At 37.6% G+C, this 12502-nt stretch overlaps 1 protein-coding gene and 1 long non-coding RNA gene across 7 annotated transcripts in view; one reads left to right on the forward strand and one right to left on the reverse strand.

Moving 5' to 3' along the window:
- The window catches only part of LOC307163780, a 274817-nt gene that overhangs the window by 158896 nt on the left and 103419 nt on the right, over nt 1-12502 (forward strand). The gene's annotated exons all lie outside the window — the stretch shown is intronic.
- The window catches only part of LOC307163660 (uncharacterized protein), a 115278-nt gene continuing 106176 nt past the window's right edge, over nt 3401-12502 (reverse strand). For all 6 annotated transcript variants that reach the window (XM_079879799.1, XM_079879795.1, XM_079879797.1 and 3 more), the window contains 4 exons: nt 10510-10683; nt 9327-9500; nt 4679-4852; nt 3401-4221 (listed from right to left, as the gene is read on the reverse strand). In XM_079879799.1, the coding sequence (XP_079735925.1) occupies nt 4215-4221; nt 4679-4852; nt 9327-9500; nt 10510-10683 (529 nt within the window). In that variant the 3' untranslated portion in view covers nt 3401-4214. The remainder of the gene's footprint in view (nt 4222-4678; nt 4853-9326; nt 9501-10509; nt 10684-12502) is intronic.

Here is a 12502-nt window from a genome sequence, read left to right on the forward strand (position 1 = left end):
GTTCATGGGTTGAAGCCCGTTGAAGCTCTTAATTTTGAGCTCTCAAAGAGCACCAGATTGATGCATTTAACCTTAAAATGTACAAAATTTTCTTGCGGGGGAGCATGCCCCCGAACCCCCCTAGAGGGACAGAGGTTTACCCAACATAGTTTTACTAAATCCTATGGGAAAGATCGATCATTTATGAACTTTACTCCAGCATAGTACAACAAAGTTCCTTTTAAGTCAGTAAACTAAAACTCTTAATGCAAAATTAAAATGTCCTTGGACAAACATTTACATTTACTTTTGGCCTGCCTATGGGGCCTACAAGACATTGATTGTGCCCAGGGGCCTCTGAATTCTTAATCCGGCCCTGCACCTCACCCCGGACCTCACTAATTTTCAAACCCTGGTTACGGCCTTGGCTAGGGTACTGCTTGTGAACTGGGGAGCAAACATCTTATTTTGTGCGTAATTTAATAAATTAAAGTTTTTTAAGGAACAGGACTTGTTCAACAGTGTGAGGGCTAAGTCTATTTCTTTTTTTATTTACTACTACCGAAGGGCACGACACTCGAAACCTCCTCAGGGTTCGCGCTATTTTTGAATCTGAATACGAAGCAGTCACGTGACTGTGTGTGGAAACGAAGCTTCGGACGTCACAGATCACGTGGTTATGGCAAAACGAATCAAGCTCCGATACACTGCTTCAGTGTGAGATCATAGACTGTAAAAAATATGGACAAAGCGTCTGTGACGTCACCCATTGACTTTCTGAAGAACGGGTTTGAAGCCGTTTATGGGGGGTATGGGCGGCGCCATCTTGGGAAATCTTGGGAAATCCTAACCCCGCCCACCTTCTGACGCAGCGCGCGCCACTGTGCTACTCCGGTCATCTTTGTGTATATTTTAGGAAACGAAATATGTTATAAAACACCATACTAACTCTTTTCGTTTTCATTTAAAGAAATCTTAAACATTATAGCCACACAAATGTGGTTCAGGCAACGCGTATTGATTATATTCACTGCACATAACGTTTGCCTATTTATAAAAAAACAAAATATAAAACACAAACCTGCCTCTTTTCGTTTTAAATATAATATAAAAATATTAAACATTTTAATATGGTCCAGGCAATATGTGCATTTGTACTAAACAACAGATTTTGCAGTAAACAACATTATAGATCATCTTCGTTGTATTAAAATTTAAAATGACAAAACTCAACCCAGTCTCTTTTTGTTAAATTTCAGTTTTATCAATATTAGCCATTATAAAAGTATAAGTAAAAGGTATAAGAAGCTATACAAATAAAGCAAACAATTCAGTCAAACATACAAAGTCAGCGCTCTGTCTAGTCTAACCATACAACGGTAAAGTTAAATAGCTTATAAAGTTATGAAACTTCCCCTCAGCCAAAACGATTGGCCAGGGAACAAGTTATAGATTCACAAAACCAAAAATCGCCCGTTAGATATACACAAGACGAATTATACCTCATGTTTAACCACTACAGAGACGCCAGGGTCAGCGGCGAACGACTAGCCGAGGAAAAGCTGTTCCAGGCGGGGTACATCGCGCCGAGCGCCCGGTCATCATCGCTGGATCTCACAACTGGATAAAATTTTCATAAATCTTTAAATAAACCACAGATTTGAGCTTTAAACAACTACATTCTCGCCTGAAAAACTCTTAAAACTACATTTCATGATACAGAAACAGTAGTATTATATTTCAAATGTGTTAAAAAATGGCGCTTCTTATGTTGTCATTCTCCAGTTGGCGCAGCCTAAGCTGTCAATCAAGCTGTCAATCAAAGTTAACCACGCCCTTATTTGTCATACATTTTATATCTAAATACTATCTAAACTAACGAGTTAGAAAAAAATTCACTACCCTCGCCGTTGTCAGGCACTCGGAACCTATCGAAAAATACAATAAAAGTCCATGGGACCAACCTGTAAAAACATGAATTTATGCTGTGAAAACAGACATTTTAACATGGGGGCTATGGAGATTTGCTCCCTTTTGGGACCTTCCCCTAGCGGATTTTCGATGTATTGCAGTTTTTCGCACTTCCGGGTAGGCTTCATTTTTCAGATGAGAATGTTGCCCCTTGTGTGAGATGTTTTGTATTTTGATACAAGCTTCGAAGCCTCGGTGCCGAACGTCTCATCACTATGGATTATCCTTTCATTAAAACACTGCATTTGGATCCTCAACCTTCGTGTCTCGGAGCAGTTCGTTACATCACGTGATATACATGTGCCACACTGATTGGTCAGTTGTGTATAAACACTAGTTTAGCAACACGTGAGACTCTTTGTATTTTCTGGTTTGTAGTAAGAGTTTATTTAGGGCGTCTTCGACGCTGAAGATCTTTTCTTTTGTTTTAATTTTGGGTTTTTGGTGAATGTTGATTTTAGTTAGATTAGAAATTTATTTTGTTTGTATATAGTAAGATTGGTTTTTGTTTCTTTCTTTGATTTGGCACAGTCTAGTTCTCTTCTCTTTTCCTCGTTCTATTGTGAACCTTTTCCTTGGTCTGTTGTGTAGGACTAGATGTTGATATCCCTCAATAAGCACTTGGGGCACCGATGGAACTCTGTGGGATGGTCAAATGAGTGAGGGCACCCTTTGGGTTATCAAGTGGGCGCCCTCCTCCTCCTGGCGTAGGCCTATTGATGATTTCTGGTGTGGTTGTATTTTTCATTTAAATAAAAAATGTATTGGTATGCTTTTGTTTTGAACTCTTGTTTGTCAAATATACTTGGATGTGGTTCCCCCTTATTTTTAGTGTTTCAGTTTGTCTTTAATTTGAAGTGTTACAACGGAAAGCTGGAAATTTCCATCAATGGCGGGGAAAGAGTTAATAGAGAGTCATGAACAAAATATTACAATAATAGATTACCACAAATTAGTTAAAAGTAATGTAATAGAATAGAACAGAGATAATAGAACTGAGACAAGCATTAATATAGTTAATTTGACAGATAAACCTCACATAGAAAGATCTAGTTAGTTCTTTCTATCTCTCCATCCAGACATTAATGCTGTACCTCAGATCAGTTGATTTCACTGGTTTGTCCAGAACGGTCACTCTTCATGGACACACAGCTGGACTCTGAGTTTCATCTCTGACTGCTGAATCGACTTATAATAGAATACAGTTAATCATTCATATACAAGATTTAATGTGGAGTTGGCAATATATTAAAGACAGCATATGGAATGTATATTCTGCAACTGAAAATGAAAACATGATTAACCATTTTATTACTGAAAGGTGTCCATAGATTATGAGTTCAAATTAAAAAAATAGATTTTCATGTAACATTTAAAAGTGGCATGTATCATTGCTTAAAAGGCAATAGATGATTTAATTGTGAATGTTACTATAATCAAAGGCATTTGAATATGTTTGGTGGGCTGAATTACTCAAATTAAGTCATTAAATAAATATTATATATGGAGATGTTTGTAGTAGAGCGTTTGCAGTGTAAATGTCACTTCTGTAGAAACAAAAGTCAAGTCACCTTTATTAATATAGCGCTTTTTACAATACAGATGTTTTCAAAGCAGCTTTACAGAGATAACAGGAAAATAATGCAACAAAGTTTCTGCTTTCTGTTTCTGCTGTACAACAGATCTACAAGAAAATACTGTCATAGTCCAGCTTAAGTAAGTTCAGTGTTGATTCATTTCTGTTGTAAAAAGGTTATTACTTTAGTTCATTTATCTGTACAGCCGCTCTGGAGAAAACGGTGATGTCATCGTCCAGCTCAGTTCAGTTCTCATATAATGGTGTCAATGCAGATCAATAATATTGTTGAATATTAAGTGTCTCCAACTAAGCAAGCCAGAGGCGACAGTGGCAGGAACTCAAACTCCATCAGTGACAGAATGGAGAAGAAAACCTTGGCAGAAACCAGACTCAGTCGCTCAGTTCTCCTCTGACCAACGAGCGAACAGTGTATGATTATGATTCAGGCATTACAGGTCAGAGGTCAGATTGGATCTGAATATTCAGAATATTTATCCAGTTCATCTGGTTGAAGGTTTCCTTGGTTTGACTTTGGGTGAAGGATTGGATCGTTCAGTAAAGTTACACACACATGTGTGTGTGATGATCACTGTGGGTTTGTGTCTGTTGATTCTGTTGAATGTGATTGTGTCTGTAGAGGCTCTTTATTCTCCATCAGCTGATCCAGAGAAGGTCCGACTAACATCTAAAACCTGTAAGTAAAACACAGACAGTCAAATGTGTGCGACATTATTGCATTATCAACTTTAGAACAACTAAAATAAACTCCTTAGATGATTAAGTGAGAGATTATAATATAATACTGAGATACACGATTGTTAAAGCTTATCTATAATCCTGTATGACTGTCCTCTTTCTGAGTCACTGGGTCAGTTTTATTTATGATAAAGAATCTAGTGATAAATATTTACCATTATCTTTTATTGCAATTGACATTGACAATGATAAAAGCAAAATATTGAATTATTTGAAATATAAAGAAACTTGAAGATATTTGATTGTTGCTATAAACTATAATGAAAAAATAAATGAATTAAACTCTTATTAAACATGTTTTTAGTGAGTAATTCACCATCACAATGAAAGTAAACTAAGAAACTAAATTAACTTTCAATTAAAATATGAACAGTTTTAATCATCACTACTCACCGAAGCGTCTCCAGTTTATAATGTGGATCATCCTTCAGATCAGAAAGCTGCTCGACTCCAGAATCTCCTACTTTATTCCCTGTCAGATCCAGTTCTCTCAGGTGTGAGGGGTTTGATCTCAGAGCTGAAGTCAGAGCAGCACAACCTTCATCTGTAACACCACAATTACTCAACCTGTAGAGAACAATGACACTCTTCAGTCTCTCAGTTCAGGATCTACAGCTCAGATAAGCAGAACTTCACAATCAGAGACTTAATCCACGGCACCATTAACAGGTCCAGTCTAAGGTTCAGACCCGCTTCTACAAACTGCTTGAGCGGGTTAGTCTCCATATCATAAAAATTACAAGAATATTCGATAACACTTTATTTTACAGTGTCCTTGTTAAAACTGTTACATCAACTTACCATAGTAATAACAGTAAATTATGCATAATTACATGCAACTAACCCTCAACCAAATCCTAATCCTACCCTAACCCTATAGTGAGTACATGTAGTTGCTTAATATTACTCAGTACTTAAATATATAATTACACTGTAACAATGACACCATAAAATAAATCATCAACATATCTGTATATGAACACGGCTGTCACATCTTTACATCATCCAGTCATGTTTAATCTATCATTAATATTGTAAAATGATGTCGGACACATTGGAAATAATCTAATGAAACAGGCATGTGATTGGCTGAGGACAAAAAAGCAGGAAAATATACAGTGGGAATCAAAAGCAAGTGTCTTGTCCACTGCTCCATCACCACCTCTCTCTTTACATTGCCTACACTACACTACACAGAAATAACATACAATACAATTATGCTTATTTTAAATGTATTGTGCAGGCTAGGTATACAAAAATATAGGCTTTTAATAATCATTCAGTGCGCAAAACCATGATAATATGAAACGCTTCAAAACAGAGCACACAAAGCACTTATGCGCATCGCGGGTGCAGAATGATGTGCTCAAAGCAACATGGAGTCACAGTGTGCAGCGCTGCGCATTTAAAAGTTCACTGCACAAAGCAAAGAAATGTCGAGCGCACAAATCCTAGTGTCTGTCTGTCCCACAGTTTATTGATCATTTGTTTCTTCACAGTTTTAAATTCCAGTTATTGTGCGTTTGATGCCGATTTAGTCCTTGTGATGTGTGTGATCTAACAGGCACACGGTAGCGCGAGTCGTTTAAAAACAGCAACAAACTCCAACAAAATAAAGTCATTTTATGCAAATCCACAGCCTTTTCTCTACAGATCAAGCATTATAATGTGAATATCATATTGGAGAGAGTTTTACCGTGTATGTATGCTAGGGTGACCAGACGTCCCGAAAAATTCGGGACAGTCCCGAAATCTAAGCTGTTGTCCCGAATCCCGAATCCGGCCCTAATTGTCCCGAAAATTATACTAAAGCAAATTCTTATATTGTCTGATAAAACATTAAAAACTGTCCGTGGAGGTTGAGTCGTCCTGCAGCCAGCCCCCGCCGGCTGCTTATTGGCTGCAGCATCTTTTTCTTTTTCTTTTTTTGAAGTTCAACAAAGATACCGTAGGCGCGAATTAAAATGCATTGATAAGCGAGCGCGAGTTGCCGCAGCCGCGAGGACAGTGAATGTGCAGGCAGCCAGTAAAGGAGTGATTGATTGGTCGCGGCACTGTGTGCAAAAAAAAACTTCGGCCTAATGTCTGATGTTGGGTTACACAAAGCAAATCATCTACACAATTATTTAGTTTTCTTATTTAATGCAGGGTTTTTCCTGGGTCAAAATTGGTCTTCGGTGGTGGCTGACCGACATGGTCATCCACACACAGCAGAGAGTACCCTAGTACCCACATGATCCGCAAGCCCAATATTGACAATAAATGTTACATTTAAAATAAATACAAAGAAACAGTTTGTGATTTTTTTCTTATCCTATTTATTCATGAAAAAATGATCACTGACAGGCTAGTAAAAGAAAGCGATTACAACTTATTTTATATCTATACCTTGATGTTTGTTTCTTTTGTTCCTCGTTGTTAATATTTGGTTGTTCATTCTTTTTATTTTATTTTTTGGGGGGGCCATCATAGGGGTGGGCGATATGCCAAAAATATCATAACACAATTTTTTTTTCAGGAAAATCACGATTCACGGTTTTATCACGATTCTTTTTATATTTTGTTTTTACTATTTTGTGACTGAGCATTACAGCCAAACTAATGTCCATATTTTAAAAAACAAAGCCTTAGGTAACAACAAAAAAAACTAAATGGCAGACAGGGGCAAAGATAAAAATATTTGTCATTATTTTCTTTGTTATTAAATATTAAGATCAAAGATACACATTACACATACACAACTTAATATACAAATTAAATAAACAGTGCTTTATGTTTTCAGCTACAGTAGGTGTATTTAACAGTAGCATTGAAGAAAGTAATTAAATGAACAAATATGAAATTAAAACAAAATAGACTTCACTGTATGAATTATACATTGATACTTATTAAAGCTACTTAAAGTTATCAGTCAATAGTTTTGTTGGTTTATTAACATTAAAGGAATAGTTCTCCTAAAAATTCAAATTGTCATAATTTACTCTTTCAAGTTGTTTTAAACTCGAATAAGTTTGTTTCTTCTGTTAAAAATAGAAGTTATTTGGAAGAATGTGGGTAACCAAACAGTTGATGTACCCCAGTGACTACCATAGTATATTTTTCTCCTATGGAAGTCAATGGGGACCAGCTACTGTTTGGATAGCCACATTCTTCAAAATATTAATATTAGAAAAATATTAGAAAATATTAGAAGGAAATTAATACAGGTTTGGAACAAGACAACATTAGAGTGCGTAAATGATGAGATAAGTTTTATTTTTGGGTGAACTATCCCTTTAAGGACAAGCGGCAGCGTGTTTACTGAAGCTACTGTCTCTTTAAAAGAGCTGCGCGCGACGCGTCTAACGCATTTTGACAAGCAGATTTACTCAATTTTCTCAAGTTTGCTTTCACTTTAGACATAACTGACTTTATGTAAACCTTGTGTGTATTTAACAGTATAAGCACAATAAGACTCGAAAGATAACTTAGTCCAGTATCCAGGCGCTGGTAGACAGGCTTTTAGTGCATGTGAGCTTCACATGCACGCGCTGAGAAACGCACGCGTTGAGAACAGCGCATCAGCACGCGAATTAAATGTTTAACCGACAAGGCATTAAAGCACATGCAAATTATGAACCTTTGTGAACTGCAGTGTCCTGTCCCTCGGCTCAAAGGAGTCATTAGGTCGCGAATCGGACTTTAGCGGACGTGTTGTGTGGGAAATTGGGAATCCAGACTGTTAGGACATCACGAAAGATTTGTCAACACACACAAAAACACTTCAAACTTTTTTTTTTTTTGCGTTTATTTAAAGTTATGTCAGCTGCATGTGCGGAATGCTTGTCACAAGTTGTAAGAGAAGATAAGGCAATTTTTTTTTGACTGCAATTCACACCCAGCGCTAATTCAGCAAAAATATTCTCCGAATGCACCGCGTGAAACATGGATTCGGTCTTCCGACCTTTAGGATCAGTTGATTTTGATGCGAAGGGAGAGAGCAAAGACAGAACTGAAGACGGGGAGTGCCCGCGCGGGGGTGGGGCGATGTGATCGTTCTCTCCGTCGCTCCGTCAGTAGCCTGCTTCACTCACAAAACCCAATTACAGATCAAATAAGGCTTTGGCGGGACAAAAAATCGTTTTGGCGGCCGCCAAAAAATTTTCAATGTAGGAAAAACCCTGTTAATGACCGACAATTTCGTCATAATAATAATTTATAGCATAAGGCTTATTAGCGTTAGACTTATAGCCTGAAATGTCTGATTTACGCACTGTTACAACAGTCTTTTTTTTTTTTTTTGGTCACAATGACATTTGAGTTCATGATTTTAATATTGTTTTTTTGTGGCAGACTAAATATTAATGACAGACTGTTGATCTTTGAATAAAAATATGTTTGGTTCAGGTTTGAAAATTCATTTTATTATAGGCTATGTAGTCTAATATCATAGTAGGACTACCCCAAAACCTCCCCAAACAACACTCCCCCCCATCACCCCCCCCCCCCCCCCCCCCCGTCCCCGTCCCCGTCCCCGTCCCCGTCCCCGTCCCGAATTTCAGCCAATCTCATCTGGTCACCCTAATGTATGCTGCTGTAAACAGAAGAGGCGCGCGCGCTGTTTACTAAATGGAGAATGACTGACAGCCGCAGAGAAGGGAAACCGAGTTTTCGTAATTTTTAATGATGTAAATAGACTTCTGTCCCTCACATTAAGCTATGGAATAGGCTTCAGATGAATTTGTCACCTAAACTGACGTGAAAAATGCCCGGTGTGGCCCTATGCGCGGGGACAGCGATTGGGTTTCCGTCCCAGGTTACCATGGTGACGGCTGTGAGATTTTTTTTTACAGATCTGCATGATTCACGTAGGTCACATTTTTAGGTCCGAAAATCCGGAATTCCGGATTAATCCAGAAAAATCACATCCCTGAATGAAAATAAAATCAACATTTCCATTAGTAATTTCACAGTAGTTTTTTTTTTTTTTTTTTTTTTTGTATGGCAATCATTATTTACCATTAAAATAGAGGACTATGTTGAGACTTTTATACAATCTTACCACAGTATCTCCAGTTTACAGTGAGGATCCTGCAGTAGATCAGAAAGCTGCTTGACTCCTGAATCTCCTACTTTATTCTCAGACAGATCCAGTCCTCTCAGGTGTGAGGGGTTTGATCTCAGAGCTGATCTCAGAGCAGCACAACCTTCATCTGTAACACCACACTTCCTCAACCTGTAGAGAACAATGACACTCTTCAGTCTCTCAGTTCAGGATCTACAGCTCAGATAAGCAGAACTTCACAATCAGAGACTTAATCCACGGCACCATTAACAGGTCCAGTCTAAGGTTCAGACCCGCTTCTACAAACTGCTTGAGCGGGTTAGTTTCCATATCATAAAAATTGCAAGAATATTCAATAACACTTTATTTAACAGTGTCCTTGTTACATATATAACATGAACTTACCATAGTAATAACAGTAAATTATGCATAATTACACGTAACTAACCCTCAACCAAACCCTAATCCTACCCTAACCCTATAGTGAGTACATGTAGTTGCTTAATATTACTCAGTACTTAAATATATAATTACACTGTAACAATGAAACCTTAAAATAAAGTGTAACCGAATATTATTTTTTTATGCAAATGTAGCGGTCCCGGCTAGGTCTCCGCTGGCAGATATATATATATAATCCTCTCCTAGGAGTGCTCTGGAAATATATTAAATATTACAGAGAAATCAGTGACGCAGGAACACAGTTGCTCATTCTCCATTGACTCGGATTATGAGCTCATCTTGCTCTGCGCATCGCTAAATGTCCCCGTGTGACGCTACTCGTGATTACTGCCACCCTGTGTCCATTTTAGGAAACACATGTCATTGTGTGCTTTTTCCGTACCCTCTCATTAATATTCAATTATATAAATCAGAATAAAATAAAAATACTATTGCAATAGAAGGAAAGGAAACAAAACTTATTTTGTGAGTGTCACACAAATACCCAAAAATCATCAACATATCTGTGTATGAACACGGCTGTCACATCTTTACATCATCCAGTCATGTTTAATCTATCATTAATATTGTAAAATGATGTCAGACACATTGGAAAAAATCTAATGAAAATAAAATCAACATTTCCATTAGTAATTTCACAGTAGATTTTTTTTTGTATGGCAATCATTATTTACCATTAAAATAGAGGACTATGTTGGGACATTTTATAAAATCTTACCCTAGTATCTCCAGTTCACAGTGAGGATCCCGCAGTAGATCAGAAAGCTGCTCGACTCCAGAATCTCCTACTTTATTATATGACAGATCCAGTTTTCTCAGGTGTGAGGGGTTTGATCTCAGAGCTGAAGTCAGAGCAGCACAACCTTCATCTGTAACACCACACCATCTCAACCTGTAGAGAACAATGACACTCTTCAGTCTCTCAGTTCAGGAAACACTGATATAAATAATAAGATATATATGAATTTCTCCTCAACAGATTTGTATATGAAAGCAGTTGTCACCTCTTCACATCATCCAATCATGCTTATAACTATTGTTGTGGAAAATATGCAATTCGCCTTTGGCTAAGCCACACCCTAGAATGTAGATTGACCAATCACAGCGCAGCCAAGAACGAACTCCGACAGAGGTCCGACACTTTTTCACAGCGCTCCATTGACTTTAACGCAGGCGTCTCATATTTTGGGTCTCGGCAGGCTATTACCGTCGTAGTTTTATCAAAAATATGGTTAAACGTTGTGCCTGGGGCATTTGTAACACAGATACGCGTTTCCCAGAGAGGTTGGAGGGAGGTGTCTGTTTTTTTCCCTTCCCAAAACCGAAGTCAAATCCTGACAAGTGTCGTCTTTGGATTAAACTGTGTGTGTGGACGTCCTCACAGTCAGCTAAACCCCTCAAGGATCAACAAGCACACTTTTGTGTGCTCTAAGGTAAATTTTGCTTTTAACCTTACTGTGAAGTTATACTAGTTAGACAGTTTTATGCTGTTTGTTTTAGCTAACTTTGTTATTCAATATATTTTGTTATTCAAGATAGGATAACGTTAACGTTATGTGTTTGTATCTTGAATAACAAAGTTAGCTAACATCCAGCCGCTAGTCAAAACATACAATCCTGACTTAACTTACGTGATAACTAAACTATCACTAAGCTTGCTTGCTACTAGGACCTTGATTCTTCATTAATTAGGGTAGAGAACCGAAATCATAACCTAAAACTGTCTAACTAGTATAACTTCACAGTAAGGTTAAAAGCAAAATTTACCTTAGAGCACACAAAAGTGTGCTTGTTGATCCTTGAGGGGTTTAGCTGACTGTGAGGACGTCCACACACACAGTTTAATCCAAAGATGACACTTGTCAGGATTTGACTTCGGTTTTGGGAAGGGAAAAAAACGGACACCCCCCTCCAACCTCTCTGGGAAACGCGTATCTGTGTTAAATGCCCCAGGCACAACGTTTAACCATATTTTTGATAAAACTACGACGGTAATAGCCTGCCGAGACCAAAAATATTAGACGCCTGCGTTAAAGTCAATGGAGCGCTGTGAAAAAGTGTCGGACCTCTGTGGGAGCTCGTTCTTGGCTGCACTGTGATTGGTCAATCTACATTCTAGGGTGTGGCTTAGCCAAAGGCGAATTGTCCTGTTACAAGTATGCCTTTTTGTAAACTAGTTAACCTGTAAATAATAAAACTATATTTAATTGAATCTAAGAAGCTCGTCTGCCAAAAGTTTTTGATTTCTAAAGAAACTGAACTGAACAGATCATGAAGAAGTCTTCTGACCTATAGATTGTGAGAATGAAAATTCAGATGCTTATGATTTAGGACAGATTTGATGTACTTTCCCTAACCTGAGAATAATCAAAATAAGGTTAAAGGTGTCTAGAAATACACACCATAAAACACTATCAAAAACTATTAAAGGTAAAATGACCTCAGAAGCTTTGGAAATAATCTACTGAAGATTAAACATCCTTTTCAGTGACTTGATGGTAAACTTTTTTGGTATATTTCTTTTTTGTATATCATTCATTATTCACCACAAAAGAGAAACACACAACGTTGAGAGTAATAAATCATGTTTGATTCAAATTCAGAGTAGTTATTTATTCTTACGGAGCCTGGTTGATTTAGTTTAGGTCTAGTCGTAGTTAAGGATAGCTCTACATTGGTTCATGATTAGTTCATATCTTCGCTAATCAAGA

This window comes from Squalius cephalus (genome assembly GCF_949319135.1).
Source record: "Squalius cephalus genome assembly, chromosome: 8".
In the NCBI taxonomy this organism is placed as follows: domain Eukaryota; kingdom Metazoa; phylum Chordata; class Actinopteri; order Cypriniformes; family Leuciscidae; genus Squalius; species Squalius cephalus.